The 17,069-nt window shown below is 40.6% G+C and overlaps 1 protein-coding gene across 1 annotated transcript; it reads left to right on the top strand.

Moving 5' to 3' along the window:
- The first annotated feature begins 11,530 nt into the window (after nucleotides 1-11,530).
- On the top strand, nucleotides 11,531-16,749 carry LOC102717582. Its single transcript, XM_006664737.3, has 6 exons — nucleotides 11,531-11,950; nucleotides 12,724-12,966; nucleotides 14,690-14,863; nucleotides 15,076-15,182; nucleotides 15,446-15,768; nucleotides 15,894-16,749. The coding sequence occupies exons 1-6, from the start codon at nucleotides 11,846-11,848 to the stop codon at nucleotides 16,475-16,477; spliced, it is 1,536 nt and encodes a 511-aa protein (XP_006664800.1). The 5' UTR covers nucleotides 11,531-11,845; the 3' UTR covers nucleotides 16,478-16,749.
- Nucleotides 16,750-17,069: the final 320 nt, after the last annotated feature.

The raw sequence follows: 17,069 nt of genomic DNA, 5'->3' as shown, positions 1-17,069 counted from the left end.
ATGGGTGACCGACCGGGAAGTTATTTCTCGGGTGCGCATGAGTGAGGACAAAGTGCGCAGAAAAGACATGTGTGTTGGTTGTGTGAGGGAAGTCTTGATGTCCTAGAGCACAGGCCCGACCTAGGGGGGTTCCTAGGGTTGGGGCGTGATAATCTAGCATGATATAACCATCGAAACATGAAGACCGACGAGATTAACAGACCGATCAATGAATTACTCAAGATAACGCCGGCTAGAATTAGAATTCTAGCAGTAAGCTGTCGCAAACTCCCGGTCTAATCTACTATCGCGACCCTGGCGAACCAGATTGATTGGACTAAACCGAGACAACCAAATTCGCCATCACCACGTTGACGGATCAAACAGAAGAATTTACGAGACCTTGATCGAGAACTACTACTACTTCAAGTCAATATAAATCAAAGCAATAATAGAACTCAGTCCGCCGATCAACCAAGCAAAGATCAAACTTAATCGAGACAGTTATGTCTTAGTTGATCCACGGGTTTTTGATGAACTCGAACTTACATTGCGAAGCTGACAAACCCCGCGTCGAAAGCTCAAGCAAGTCTAAGATTTGAGGTGATGCGCCAAGTTTAATTGATCCAGAGATATCTACACCCCGGAAGATAACTAACCAGATAAGAATCCGCTACCAACTAACTTTACCTTATTCAGACTTTAATTAAATAACAGAATCCTAAACAAACTTTAAGATAAATCCTAACTAATTTACACGGAGTCATAGTTAAACACCGAACCTATCTCCAACTCTCGGGCTCAATCAAACTCCAATCCTTGTCCAATTTGAACTCTATCGGCTGTAATCCCTTTGCGTACAGCTTCCTATTTCCAGCCGATTCAAGCTTCCTTGTCTGATTTGGTTTTTAACCATATTTCAACCAATAACGCTCATTTGTCAAAATCTGGCGTTAACAGTATATTGCTAGTCACCTTTAAGGGCACAACTTTATTGTTTTATTCTTTCTTACTAAAAATAAAAGATAATTTTTTTAGTTTTTGTGACAACTATTTAGTGGTACTAATTAAGAAATTAACTGCTATAAAATAAAAAAATTACTTGAGAAAGTTTAGAAAGGTGCAATGATGAAATTAGATGTAGAAACTTTTTAAAAATCACACCGTTTATCAATTCAACAAACATACACGTAAAGATGAGGAACAATATGAGAAAAAGAACATCGCCTAAGGTTTTTGTGTTTGTCTGCGTAGATTTTTCTTAGCTTTTTTCGTAGCTTTTGCGCTCACGTCCTCCAAACTACTAAACAGGGTATATGTTTTAAAAAGAAAAATAACTACATATAGAGGTTCATCTAACATTTCTAAAGCAGATTTTTTACTTTACATTAGTTGATTCCATCATTTATAACATTACATAACTATAAAAAAAATAAAAAAATCTTCATATTCACAACAGTACACGGTTGTCTAATGCTAATAGGAGTTTTTGCCCTTGTGCTTTGCATGTACACTAGCAACAAATGTGTGACTTCCCTGGTGACTTAAATGCAACCCGTAATATATTTTCTTGATAAAATAGAGTACTCATGTGAGGGTCAATTGTTGTCTTTTATTGGAAAAAGCAAAATGATATATTTGCAAATGAAAAAATGAATAAAACATTTATATATATGTTTTTATACCTCTGTCTTTTAGCTTTTGCATATACTTATAAACCAAAATTTAAAATTTTAACCTTAAATTTAGAGTTGATTTTGTGAATTTTTTATTACAGTTTATTTTTTAGCCTTAGCTTTTATATTGCTAAAGTAACATGTATATAAAAGTATTATTCGTAAATTATTTTTTATTTGCAAATATGTATTTTTATTTTTTATTTGTTGAAAAAGAACAAAAGATGGCCCCTAGCGATCTAAAAGAAAAACTAAAAAAACTGTGATCGAAAAATCCTCATAAAATCAATTTCAATTTAAGATTGAAAAATTTAGTTTATATGCATAAACACAAGTGAATCGATCAGGTCCGTGAAGATGGAGGCAGGGTCACTCTGACCGGAGAGTTCACTAATGAAACACAACCTCGTGAGTCTCCGCAAATAGTGGGTTGCACTTTAAATGGCGAGAACAGGCGCATATAGGATTGATTCCATTCCAGATTTACCAATGTTCTCTCCAGATTTTCCAATGTTCTCACATTAGATAATTTTTTCTTTTTTGCTTCTGCATACTTATTAGACAAAATTTGAATTTTTAACATTAAATTCTATTAAATGTCAGTCCTAAAGAGCGAGGAATATATATAACACTTACCATCACCATCCGGCTTTCCATCCCGTTTGATAATAAGTAATAACAAGAGTCTGCTGCCAATAAACATCATCTCGGTGCACCATCTCATCCAAGGGTGAGTGTCAAGATGCTCATTGTGCTAGTTGAAAGTGCTTCTAGCCTTCTAAGTGGGTTCTGGATTATTAATAACAATATTATTAAGGGACTGATGAGCCAATTGAGCAGGTGTACAAACTTAAATTGCAAAAATACTTGGTTATTTTGAGTTCATTTTTTTTTAGTCTGAGTGGTATGTACTATTAAGATTGGTTGCAAACCTTAGTCACTGCTACCTTTGTCCCATAATAACTTCATTTTTTGATTTCTGTGTCCAACGTTTCATCATTTGTCTTATTTGAAAATTTGTACCAAAATTTTAAAAAATTAATCATTAAAGTAATATTCATGTTTTACCATCTAGGAACAATAAAAATATTAATAGCAAAAAAATTTCAAATAAGAGGAAGAGTCAAAGCATTATATCTAAAAACTGAAAAATAAAATTAATATGGGATGGAGGCAGTCCTACTATCCATGGTTTCTCAAGATCAGTAGAAGTGTGGGTCACATCACATGCATAGCTTTGCACCCACCAAAATTTCTTCAAGTTTCTCGTAGAACGGAGTGACCGGACTGTCTGGATGATCTAGCCGAACCCTTCAGTTATCCTGGACAAGAATAGAAATATGACGTAAGACAAGCTCTTTTTAAACCATCCTTTATCTCTAGCTGGTGGTTAGGCACTCCCTTTGACCTTGAGCTTTTCTACCCTTTGACCTTGAGCTTTTCTACAGCCTTCCTAAGATATTTTCGACCCTCCCAACTAGTCCCTTGTGTTCTTGAGTGGATCTAGTGGGTTATTGGGTGGATTTCTCTTATGAGTTTCTTAGGGAGATCTTGAGCATGTGTGGATACTCTTGGGTAGTGTTTGGAGCTTATTGCTCTAGGAGGATCACCTCCTAAATGTTTAGGCATCACCTGAGAGCTTCCAATTCATTGTGGTTTGACTTGAGAAGTTTGTGAAGGTTTTACCTTGCCTTCGGAAGGAAAAAATGGTAACTTTGATAGTGGGGTCCATTGCTCTCTCCTAGGAAGTTGAAATGATTGCTTAATGTTGATCTTGGTGGTCAATCAAGAATCAATCAACCTAGGGACGTGAATTTGGAGAAATGTGTTGACTTCTTAGTTGATAGTTGGGTGAGGAAGAGGATCGAGATGGATCCAACTCTTAGGAGTTCCTCAATAGAGAGTATGATTCTTAAACCCGAGCTTCGGGTAACAAATCTTGTCTCTCTTGTGCTCTTACTTTCTCACCTCTACCTGCTTGTTTCGAGTTTTTGATTGTATTTCTCTACTCAACTTCTCTGTAGGTTTCAATTGTAAAAAGAGGATTTTAGACCACTCTGTTCAAAGTTTGAACAATCTGGTGTTCTAGACCAGACGGTCCGCTCAATATGCCTTGGTTCACATGAGAGTGCCAATAGGATGGTTCAGCTCTTGGTTCGGACGATCCAACAGTATTTAACCATTGCATTTTGATGTGTTTTTCAAAGACACCTATTCAGCCCCCTCTCTAGGTAACTTCATTGGGCTTTCACTAGTGATCTTGAGCACACTAGGTTCACTATCAATGGTTGCTTATGTCCTAGTGAATGGATGTTGCCGTACAGAATATTTTACATCCTGATTTTTAGTTCCATAAGAGTTTATAAGGTCCTGTTTAGTTAAGGGATGTAACCACAACTCTTTTGTTGAATAAAGTGCTATTTTATGTGTCTGTTTATTGTTCTTGTTGGACATATTGGATACGAGAAAAAACATGCATTTCCTATCCTCCTCTCAGGTTTCTCATTGGATTAGATTAAATAGATTAAATAAAAGAAACTAAAAATTATGTATAAAATATAAATTACTGTCACACCCGGAGTTTTTATCCTAAGCCTAAATTCGTAAGAGAAATTGTTAAGAAACAATTGGCTTAATTAACTCAGGAAAAACCCCTCTAAAAGGAATTAAGTTGATTAAATCGAAGTTCGCAAATCGTTAACTCGATTTAAACTCAAATTACAAGTATAAAATTTCGCTCAAAAATTAATTTATAACTCGGCAAAAAGGTGAGGCTTTCTTTTTCCTTTTTCCCCTCCTTTTTCTCTTTTTCTGTTTCTTTTTATTTTCTTTTTCCGGATTGGGCCGCAGCCCAAACTCCTCTCCCCTCCTTCTCCTTTCTCCCCCTCTTCCTCTCGGGCCGGCCCGCAGCCGCGCGGCCCATTCTCTCCTCCTCCTCCCCGCGTCCTCCTCCCTCTCGCCTGGGCCGACTGCCCATCTAGGCCCAGCGTGCCTCTTTCCCCCCTAGGCCCAGCTAGCTGGCCCGCTCGCCCGCGCCCCTACGAAGTCCACGCCGCCTCCCCGACCAGAATAGGAGCCCAACCACCGCCGTGTTCGAAAGGAACTCCGTCGTCGCCGCCGCATTTGCCGCTGCCTTCTTCGCACGCGTGTGCGACACGGTCCCCAACTGCCGCCCGCTCTAGCCGACGTCGTGCCCCCTTAAAATCCCGTCCCCCTCTTGCTGCCGCCCGTTTTTGCCTCCCGCACCCACGCCGCCGATCGCTGCCGCGGAGCCGTGTCACCACCGCCGCCTCGCCCTCGCCGACTCTCCGCTGCCTTCGCCGTCGCCGGTGAGCGCCCCCACCTCCCTCTCCTCCTCTCCCTCGCCTTTGCCGCCGCCGCCGGGCTACCCGCACTATCGCCGGGCGCCGTGGGGCACCGGCCGTCGTCGCTGGGCTGACGCCCGACGTCGTCGCTGCCACGCTGTCATGGTGTTGCTCCCACCTTCCCGCGCGATCGCCTGCTGCTCCCGCGCACCATCGCCGTCGTCCCTGACGTCGCCGGCCGTCGCTCGTTGCCCCGCGGCACCGTGCTGGTCGCGTAGTCTCCGCGTCGCCGTGCCGTCCCCCGCGCCGCACCTCTTCCACGCGCGGGCCACCGCCGTGAGCCGCACCCGGTCGCCGTTGCCGAGAGCCACCGGCCGGCGTCTCCCCTCTCCCTCCTCTGTTTCCCCACCGACAGGAGGACCCCATGTGTCGGCCTCCCCCTCTCCCTCTCGTGGGGCCCCCATGTCAGCCAGCCGACTCCCCTCTCTTCTATCCTCCACTCGGGCCCAACTGTCACCCCCTTCCCTTCTCCCTCTCTCACCGACAGGTGGACCCCACCTATCGGCATTGCTTCCTCCCTCCTCGCTGACGTCAGCACCCTCTTTATTGCGCAATAAATGTTATTTATTGCGCAATAAATGTTATTTATTGCGCAATAAATAAATGTTATTTAGTTTAAAAAACCCAGAAAACTTGTAAAATTCATAACTAATTCATCCGGTCTCCGTTTAAGTCTATTCAAATTTCATTAAATTCATAAAACTGCCAAGAATTCATTAAAAATACTTTCTTGTACTATTTTAGTAGAGTTTGTACCTGTTTTATTTATTTTTGTGCTTTGTCGCTTAGATTTGGAGCCCGTCGATGCGCCGATTTACTGCGAAATCATCGCTGAAGTACCCCAGGGACCAGAACAAGGCAAGTGACATTCATCTTTGATCATGTTGAACCAATTATTGTAAAATTCTTGCTTTATTTATTCAAACATGCATTGTTTCAGTTAAAGTATTTATTCAAACATCTTTGATCATATTGAACCTATTATTATGTCGTTGTTTATCCATCTTTATTGATGTATACCAGGGGTAAATTGAATAGAGATTAGGCCTAGGTTAATGCTTAGCCGTGTTTAGAACAAGTAGCTCATGGGATCACACATTAATCATTACTAGTTCTGAATAGATGTTGATGATCATTTAATACTTAGTTCAGGTTAATGCCAACTAAAATATTGGTAATGGTGGGTTGTGGGTGCATTGTTTTGAATGTTGCACCCATGACAATTAAGGACCGGTTCGCAGGAAACTCTGGAAGTTAATTCCATGTGAACCACAAGCCAGAATGGGCAACGGTGGGATTTGAAGTGTAATTGCAAACTATTCAACGTACCTAGGCAAGAGTGAGCATGATGGAGTATGGATGGGAGTCGTGGTGTAAAGATGGCCTATGTTGCTTCCGGTTTCACCTACGCACAAGAGGGGGCTGCCCAATTTGGTGTAAAGGAGGGGGCGAAACCTGAAGTGTGGTGCGATTGAATAGGAAGGGTTATGCGACGGGTCCTATCATAGTTTCCCTATCCGATATGCCATGGTGATATGTCGGCGCACGTTCAAGTGTTGTGGGACTATGTCTTGTGGGTACAGTAGTACACCTCTGATCAGAGTAAACCTATTCGAATAGTCGTGCCCACGGTTAAGGGCGAGCTGCCAGATTCACTGTGATTAGTCGAACCTTTAGTGACCTGGGTAAACTGGCTTTCACTTGGGACTACTGTAACATGGTGTAACGTTGAGTAGCGGTTGGGCCTATTGCTACGTGGTAGAACATTGGACATTGATGTTGGTACTTTACAAATGTTATTTACTTATTTGCTTATTTACTTACTCCACTACTACCTTTCTGTTGAAATCTCTATTATTTATTTAAATGCTGCTTTATTGCAACTAACCTTACCCTATTCCTTGTTACTATTTGCATCATTTATTACTCCTTTTCCATGCTACTTGTTGAGTACGGTGGTTTGTACGTAGTCTTGCGTAATTTCTCCTTCAGAGCTAGAAGTTGAATCCGATGGAGGTGACTCTCAGGAGTAAGCTGACCGCCGTCGAAGTGTTGTCTGTGAATTGGAGCCGTGCCCCGCTGGAGCTAGTCTACGTTATCTTTCTGCTGCATTTTCGTTAGATTAAGTGTTATTTTCAGTTGTTTCTAAGAATGATGGTTATGTAATCAATATTGTTTTTTTTACCCTGGCTAGTCCTGGACAGAGATTTTAATACACAATTAAGTTCAGAAATTCGTGTGAGGAATTTCTGGGGTGACAATTACTAATGCATAGTACATTGTTGGAGGATCTCTCCTGAAGCAGGGAGGCTGGTGTGCCCCTTTTCGTATTTGGCCCAAGGTGCACAAGGGTAATAGCAGGCTTTTGATTTTGGCGTGGATGTAGAGATGGGGAAGATGGAAGATGGTGTCAAAGAAATCAGATGAACAAAACGATTATATAGGTTCGGTTGCGTGGAGATGTAATTAAGGTGGGGGTGGGGGTGGGACTACCACACGTGCGGGGTGGATGTAATTGATGGCTGTTAAGACGTTTCCATACTGATTTAATGAATCGCATTGATTTGGAGTTTCAATACTGATGAATTGTATTGATTCGGATTTTAATCCTCTTAGTGGCTAGAGGTGGGTAAGACATGTCAATACCGATTTGATGAATCATATTGATTTGGATTTTCAATATCAATTTGATGAATCATATTGATTTGGATGTTGATCCTCTTAATGGCTAGATCACTTATTCCTCCCTGACATTACCTCTGCGAACTATATAAACCTATCTTGAATAGGAAAAAGAGACTTACCTCTCTTATTTGTCTTCTTCTTCCTGCGGTGGTTCATCTCTACTTCTGGTTCCTGATGAAGTCCAAGGGAGACAACCTAGAGGGGGGTGAATAGGTGTCCTTAAAAATTCTTTCAAATTGCAGCGGTTAGTAGGGGCCGGACTGTCTGGTCGGCACTCTCGGATTGGGCCGAGAGCTCTGGCCAGACCGTCTTGGTTAGAACACCGGACCGTCCGGTCAGTGAAAAATGCAGACTTGACAGTCTCCTTTTTCGGTGATGTTCCTAGGAACGTGATGTGATCGTGTGAGGAATATAAAAGCAGAAAGATCGCAGAAACAAATAGAACACAGAAATCACAAGAACAAAGACACGAGAGATTTATCCCGAAGTTCGGATCTTTCGGTCCTACTCTCCGTTGAGACGCTCCTACGAGCGGGATCTCTCTCGATCCTTTCCCTCTCTTGGCTTTCTCCCCAAGGCTAACACGAGTCTCCGAATTCACACCTAAGGACTAGCAACCCCTTCGATCGACCACAAAGGTCAAGATCAAGGCGGCTTGGCCAGCACTAGGTAGCAATCGGCTCTACCTTGCAGCCTTCTATGAGAAAGCACAAGAATCCAATATCAATCTTATCTATTTCCTTGCGGAGGTTAGGCACCAACCTTCACAACTTGCTCCTAGGCGATCCACAAGAATCGGAGGCTCGCGGGCGACGCCTATTCATCTAGGAGATCAATCTCCAAGAGTAATAAGCCACCTTGACTCCGCATGCATCCATCAACGCCCAAGAACGAACACTCTATCCCTCACTAACCTAAACACTCTCCCTAAGACATGATCCAGCCATTAATCTCTCTAAGAATTATTTTGGGTTAGTGGGTAGGCTTAAGAGGTGCTAAACTTGCCCTAGGAACTAGAGAATTCGAACAAAAAGCTTCACCAACGGCTAGATCTCAAGGAGGCCTTATATAGGCTGGCAGACGTCACTTAACCGTTGGAAAAGAAACCTAACCGGACTATCCGGCTAGGGGGCCGGACCGTCCGGCCAACACTTAACTCACTTACTCCGAGCAGGGTCTGGACCAAGGTCTAGATTGTCCTGCCACCGGACTGTCCGGCCAGAAGACCGGACCGTCCGATCCTTGCTGCTTGTGAAAAAAGCAGCGAGCCTCCTTTTGACTTAGACTCAACCCTAACTACTCTTGGATGCATGCCGAGCTTCTGGTGACCCCTCTTAATAGTGCGGAATTCCTACGACTCAAAACGAAAAATATAATCTTCTTCGAGCCCCTTCATCTTCATAGAACCGTCGCTCCGGGTCACACATGCATCAAGTAAGTCACGTAATCCTTCAATCGAATTGATTCCTTAAACTTCTCTGCAATCACAACTCATTAGCGCACACATGCTTGGCTAGCATTGTCATTAATCATTCAAAACTTTGTTTAGGGGCTGGATGCACTTTCACCTGAGTTGCTACTGCTTCCTCAATTCTGACCAGCCACGTGTATGGTGCTCAGGATGAGTAGGCCTCTCAAACTCCATCCGCTTGTGTACTTGCATAGGTAGGCAGGCGCTTTCGAACTAATACTCCTGATCTGGTACATCGACATTGCATCCCCTTCAGCAACATCTTCCTCCTCGACAACGCACCATGTCAACTGACAATATTGACATTAGTAATGGCACTGCAAAAGGCGAGAACGATAACACCAATGGAGGCAATCACCAGTAATGCCTCATCTAGTCTGGAGTGTTTTCCGAGTATTATACTACTATTATCTTAGTATTAAACGTGTTGATAGAAGTTTTAGTCTTTGTTAATAGTATCATGTTTACCACCATGCTAGGATCACTATCCCTTGTAAATGTTGTTGATGCTTATGCTTATACTGTTAAAAGTATAATCATGTTTGTCATCATCACAAGATCATTTCAACTATATACATGTCATGTTTCATTTTTCTAGATTAAAATATGCCGATTCATGACCATATTTCTAAGCAAAATTATTACATCACCAAAGGGGTAAGTACATAGGGGCACGTGGTCATTTTACTTGAGTGGATGTTTGTTTGAAATTGGTTAAATTAATCACTTATCTTGAGCCCGAGGGAGGAAAAATTAATGCCTCCATTTTTTTTAACTCGGTTGAATTTTGATTGACCATAGTTTTATTAAAAAGATTACATAAACATTAGTTATTTTATTATGAATTGTTTTGTTATTAAATTTACTTTAAGCATGATGTGTAATTTTACACGTTCGATGAAAAAATTAAACAAGACAAATAATCTAATTGAGATAAAATCAAACTATTTATTTTGGGGCTAAGGAATAACTCACTCCTTGTCTAGTTTCTAAATTTTTTTTTCTAAAAACATCACATCGAATCTTTGAACATATAAATAGAGCATTAAATATAGATAAACCAAAAAACTAATTACACAGATATGTGAGAAATCGTGAGACGAATCTTTTAAGCCTAATTAGACCATGATTAGTCATAAGTGCTACAGTAACCAATATGTGCTAATGACAGATTAATTAGGCTCAAAAAATATTTACCGCTTTACCGCATTTCTTCTTGCACTTCCAACTTGTAGTTTCTTGTCGAAATCTGTAATTTATCTTTTTATTTATATTCGAAAACCGCTTCCAACGTGTGACATGATATTTTTTATAATCTAAACGCTGTCTTATTGATAGAGAGAGGGGTGAAAGGCAAGAAAGAAAGAAAGAAAGAAACGACAGGCAGTAGTCCCAAGTGGGCTTTTCTTTCTTGTCGCTTTATGGATGGTGGCAAGGCGGCGACCTTATCCAGTTCCACCACGAGCGAGCCGAGAAGGGAGCAGCGGATAGAGAGGGAGGGCGGCGGCCACGTGTTGGTCCCAGCGAATTGCCGACTCCGCTCATCTCATCACGCATCTACCCCTGCAGCCGCCAAAGCAGCACGCCAGCGACAAGGCCTCATATGGTAAATTCCACGCCAGAGCACTCCACTACTCTCTATTACAAAAAGACTTAATTGATACTACGAATTAATACGAAACCATAATGCTTTTTACTTTTTCTTAAATCCTAATGTATTTATCTTCCACATTTCCACATTATAATATATTTGTTCCTGTGTTTAGCAAACTATAATATAATAATTACTTAAAAATTAAAGTCCCTATATAATGGAGGTGAGTACTCCATCGGTCGTCAAATACATCTGCCTATGATGCTCTTTCTTGTCTACTTCTTCTGTACTAAAATAAACATATCTTTTGCTTTTTACTTACAACATTCTTATTAAAAAAATTTAGATTAGTTTTTTATTTTTATTAGATGATGAATCATGAATATTATTTTATATGTAAATAATTTTTTAATTTATAAAGAATTTTCAAATAAGACGGATGATAAAAAAATTATCTTATTTAGGGATTAAGGAGTACGTTAGTAGTTTTTGCATGGATTGGAACTGAGGTTCAGTACTTCCGGTTCCATAAATTTTAATACTTTAACTAGTAATATATTTTAAAATATTTAATTGAATAATATTATGACAATAAAGAGTATTTTGATAATAATATTTATTTATTTGTTCTTTATATTTTAATAAAAATCACAGTTAAATATTGAATCAGAGACCGTGTCAATACGACAGGAATTATTAAATTAGTGGATAGGTGTTATCGAAGGTGGAGCGAGTAGTAAAAACAAACAAAATCCGGATCCAGTTGGCAGGCACGCGCTCCAAGCGGAAAACCGATCTAAATGAAGCTTGCTACTTTCTCCCAGATATTTATTTATTTAGGATTGTGAGAATTGCATTCGCTCCATCTCTTCTTCTTCCTCCTCGCTCTCTTGCATCCATATCCGTACAGCCACCACCTCCTCGACTCTCTTGCGTTCCATGTCTGTCCTTGCCTCTTCCTTGTCTCCAAGTTGAGAAACATACTACAATTTGTTTTGTTTTGCTTCTTTTTTTTTTGCGGAAAAACATAGTACTGTACAATTTGTTAGTAGAAGAAGAAGAAGAAGCGGGAGAGATGGTTCATCTGCCGCAGCACCTCGGGAAGCTGCGGCGGGAGGTCAAGGAGGAGGCGGTCGACGCGCCGGCGCCGTTCCACAAGAGGTCCCGCCTTTCTCTGCAGGTGCCCTCTCTTGGAGCTTTTTTTTAATCCCTCGACTCTCTCTTCACAAGATCGATTTATCCTAGGTTTCCGACCGATGAACAGCGCCTTTTCGACAAATTCGTACTAGGAATTGCCGGTCAATTAACATTTCTCGCCTTATTTTCAATTCATTTTTTTGGGGCACTTGGACGATTTTTTTTTCTTTGTTTTCCGTGAGAATATCATGTTCATCATTTTTTTGCTCATTATGTTACATGGCCATTCTGAATTGTATGTGACCACATGAAAGGGTGGGTATTTGTGATTCTTTTTTTTTTTGCAATCAGGTCCTTCGAATCTTAATTGCTAGGTAGATTCGGTTTATGTAGTTGCCAAGATATTTACCTGTCCAACCATAGTTGGGCTTGGAATTGGATATTGACGTGCCGAGTCTTCCAGTTTGGGTATTATATCTCTCACTCTACATGTCTCCATCGGCGGTCACTTCGTATTACCCGTCCTTTTTGATTGCTACTGATTAACCTGCAGCTTTGGTTTTTACCTCCAAAATTAAAACCTTTCTCCGAAGAAAAATCAATGAAAATTTACCAGAAAAATAAAATCTTGATGGCTAGTTTCCCATAAAAAGAAATCTTGATTGGTAAAGGTTGTATTAGTGTGTAATGTTAAACTGTGAATTTCCAAACCAATTAATTAAAACTTAAAAGTGGGAAATGAGATATACTATTGCTTAACTTGCTTCACTATTCTGTATTTAATCCTATGTTGTGTTTTCTCATGGTGTCATGCAGCAATGGAGCACCGACGGTGCGAGTGTGTCCAATCAGCAGTCATCCCAGCAAGAGTTCCTTGAGGAGCCTAGCCCGCTGGGCTTGCGGCTGAAGAAGAGCCCCTCTCTGGTGGATTTGATCCAAATGAAGCTTGTGCAGGCTGGCAAGGCCAAAGATGTCCAGCATGGTGGAACTGTCAGTGCCTCAGAGAAATTGAAGGCTTCCAATTTCCCTGGTTCTCTTCTAAAAATTGGATCTTGGGAGGTTTGTACCTTTCTATATGCGTCCATTTATGTTGGCATGTTACATAGTCTTTTCCTTTAGGGGCAATTGCAAATCTACCATTGGTTTAAATCATTATTGCAAAAATACCGCCAAAATTATCATTCTAGTGGCATCCTTGCAATATAGAAAAGAATAGTGGAAAATTTGCAAAAGCCCCTTTCCTTTAATGTTGAGACTCCATGCATGGCGACACTTAGTTAAATAAACAACATTTTAGACTGCAAGGTAGCTCTCATTTGCAATACCTCGTGATGTATGATTACCATGAAGGGATATGAAAACACTAGATGTGAATGTGTTGCATGCTTTTAAAGTAGAGTGATTTTACAGCTCCTTATAAGGTACTGGATGGTACCACAATTTCTAGCGTAAAATTTGGTACACTATGAGTTGGTACCAAAATCTACGCTACAACTTTTGGTACCTCTCAAGGACCATAAAATTTCTTTAACATGACAAAAGCAAAAATTATTGATATGAATTTGGTACTTAAGGACAGTTTGTGATTGCAATGTGATTTGTGCAATCTAGTTAGTGGAAATCTTTGCCAATTCCAATACGATGTGGATGTTATTGGCTCTTTTGAAAAGCCAGCACAGAATCTTAGCTGACATAAGGAAATGTTTCATTTCGATAACTCTAGAGGTACCATGTCCAATAGACCTGCTAGAATTACAGATGAATAATAAAGTGGTAGGGGGCTTCTAATAGCATTATAGCAAAGTGTGGTACCTTTCTCAGATGTATTTTAAGAAATATTACTTTGTGAAGTGTCTCTTTTCTTGGAAGGCCCGGTACAAAGCATAATAAAAGGGACTAGAGCTAATACAAAGGATAGGGCCTCCCAGAGAAATAAAGACCTTTATGGTGCACTGTAGAGGACGGTATTGTTCGCTGTGTACTGTTTACATGAGGTTTGGTTTCCTTAATTATTAGAAAATGTTTATTTCGTTCTTTGGATTCTTATCTCTTAAGTTTGTTTGTTGCTTTAAGTCATATTTGTTCATTAAGGGCCAAGTCATCCCATCGATGTAAGGAATAAGGAACTAAGGATGAGTCTGCATGTCTTTTTGTTAAGCAAAGGGCACACTGATCGCTAAGCTTGAGTTCTGGTCTCTCCCATGGCGGACTATTCTGGATATATTCTCCCCAATTTAGTGCTCTCATTGACCTAGCGCCATTCTACTTAAATTCGTTGCCCTCCAACCTTTCTCTTGCCAGATGTTTAGCCCAATGATGAATTCATCACACAAACATTGATGCGCTCATTAACCTAGAGCCATAACCATTCTAGTTAAAGTGGTGCCTAGCTTGGGTACTACACTTCTTTGTCACACCTGAGTCATCAAGAAAGAGAACCGCCATTTTGAAAATTCTGTCAGTTTGTTGTATTTCTGCTTAGTTGCGAGGTTTCTAGTACTTGATCCCCAAGGTGATTCTTCTTTTGCTTGTGTATCAGGTGCAGAAATGATTGCCTGGTACAAGTGCATGCATACACCTTTTTGACATAACACATTTATGGTGAATCTTGTATTGTTGACATTAAGTGATTATGTCTATTTCAAGGATTAAATTAGGTTATGTTTCTTGTGAAGTGGTGTTTTGTTGTGTGCATGGTTTTGTTTATCGTAAGTATTCTATTATTTTGTTCATCTATGATGTAAATCGTTTTCTTTGTGGTTTAAACTCTATGTATGAACAGTGGGTATCAAGGTATGAAGGAGATCTGGTTGCAAAATGCTATTTTGCGAAGCACAAACTTGTGTGGGAAGTACTGGATGGTGGTCTGAAGAGCAAGATTGAGATACAGTGGTCTGACATCTGTGCCATGAAGGTGGTTTCTCCAGAAAACGAACCTGGGATATTGGAGATTGCAGTAAGTGTTCACAGATAAACCAATTATTAGCACAGGCTGTAATAAACCATGTCTATTGGTCATAATATACATGAGAATCTAGATTTAGCTTCATCTTGTGAAACTGCAGTACAATGGTATCATTGATCTGAAATTTCTGTGTAGTTTGCCCTTTATAGTTCTGTTCTGCATATCACCGCTTCTGCTAATTATCACTTTTGTGTTCTGTTCAGTTGTCCCGGCAGCCACTTTTCTTTCGAGAAACCAATCCACAGCCACGGAAACACACTTTATGGCAGGCAACATCTGATTTCACTGGTGGACAGGCAAGCATGCACAGGTAATATAAATGAATCACACCTTGGTAACAGGTAATTTTGAAATGGATACCCCTGTGTTCGCAAATATTGTGCTGATTGTTACCTTCTGCCTAACTAGGGAAATTTTGATGACATTCTGTATTTAATCCCACAATCATGAGGGACCATTGTGAAAAACAAGTCCAGACAATTATCACAATGACTTAGTTTCTCATATTGCTTATGCTGAAATTTTGCAATACTGCTGAGTGGTGATCTCAATTTTTAGTATCATTTATGTCAGGAGGCATTTTCTTCAGTGCCCACCAGGAATGATGAATAAACATGTTGAGAAGCTCGTTCATTGCGACCCACGTCTATATTCACTAAGCCAGCAGAACGACATCAATTTGGATAATCCGTACTTTGAATCTAAGTCCTCTATATTTGAAGACCCGGAGAGCATAAAGTGCCAAGATTTTGATCATAAAGATGATGGCGATCAGTTAGCCCCCCAAACATTTACAGAACTGTTACCGCCTCATTCTGCATCAGGTAGGATAGATGCTGAAGGCAGACAGCAAACAGAAACAACAGACAAGTTACCTCTACATTTGCCTGGTTCAGGTGAATTTCAAAATCCATACTTTTCTTATATTCCATTGAAATATGAAGACACCCAGTTATGCCAATGAAACCACGCCTTTCAAATTAGACTATATTTTCTAATGGTGAATGTTTTGCCATTCCAGTTAGTGGTACCCAAGTGATTAAACAAGATGCAGCTTCTGGTGATTGCGAACAGCCAGAAAGCATCTATAGTTGGAACGGTATCAAGGTGCCCGGGATAAGGCGCTCCATGTCCAAAAGCGAGGTTGCAAATCACATCGGGAATCATATCTACAGACACATGTACTCAGGGAACCTGCCTGCAGTTCATCGTGGCGATCCCACATCAAGTAAAGTAAAACTAGACGGGATCACCAGATTCCTGCTGGGCAGCTCTCAGATAATCGACAGTGGCGATGGCGCAACGGGTAAACTGACATTCGATGAGCTTACCAAACAACTCCTGAATGATTCCCAGATAACCAACACAGCTGATGAAAGAATGCTTTTGACAAGGGTGAACTCCCTCTACAGCCTGATTCAGAGAGATTCAGGCTCAGGTCAGACAAAGCCCAGCAGCAGCAGCAGCATTCCTGGTGACAATGAGATGCAGGATAGGAAGCCCCAGACCTCTGGAAGCAATGCCTCGTTGCCGCCGAGGCAAGAATCGTCTGGGGATCTCTTGACGCACCTGCCGCGCATCTCATCGTTTCCTCACTTCTTGTGAGTTCTCTGACGGAGCAACTGTGCAGGCGGATTAGCTTCTCTTGGGATACATAATATTTGGCTTCACAACTCTTGCTTGTAGAAAAATTTGCCCGGAAATTTGACCCCCTTTTCTTCTTACTTTTCTGTACATATATAGATAGGATTACTGTAGCATGTAAGTAAGCTCGTTTGGTTCCAAAGGGCAAATGCATCAGTATATATATTCCCGTCGATAATTCGATATGATCCATCCTAATTTATAAATTTCCTACTCGTAGAGAGAGTGCATTTTTATTCCGAACAGAGAGATGGAGCAACCTTTTGCTAAAAACAAAGTAATACATTACAGTCGTGGGAAAACAGTGTTCCCAGAATTTATGTGCGTAGGAATTTCTGGAAAAATAAGATAAAAGGCACAGCTGTTGATTAAGAAAATGATTGAATCCTATGCTTTATTTTGGAATTTTGGTGGAGGCGTGGTTAATGAGACTAGTATTAGTGTATAAATTCTTTATTGTAAAATTTAGATGGCTCAAAACTTCTAAACATTATTACTAATTTATACTAACTTTAAATTGGATAATTAAAGTCTCAAAATTATCGTAAAATTA

The sequence above is a fragment of the Oryza brachyantha genome, chromosome 9 (assembly GCF_000231095.2).
Source record: "Oryza brachyantha chromosome 9, ObraRS2, whole genome shotgun sequence".
Classification (NCBI taxonomy): Eukaryota; Viridiplantae; Streptophyta; class Magnoliopsida; order Poales; family Poaceae; genus Oryza; species Oryza brachyantha.
This window is presented reverse-complemented; position numbering and strand designations above follow the sequence as displayed.

Excerpts from the sequence above, each read along its gene's own strand:
- LOC102717582 (XM_006664737.3), top strand. The coding sequence starts at position 11,846 with ATGGTTCATCTGCCGCAGCACCTCGGGAAGCTGCGGCGGGAGGTCAAG. Across the intron at positions 14,864-15,075 it reads CTGGGATATTGGAGATTGCA|TTGTCCCGGCAGCCACTTTT; the intron begins GTAAGTGTTCAC and ends TGTTCTGTTCAG. Across the intron at positions 15,183-15,445 it reads GGACAGGCAAGCATGCACAG|GAGGCATTTTCTTCAGTGCC; the intron begins GTAATATAAATG and ends CATTTATGTCAG.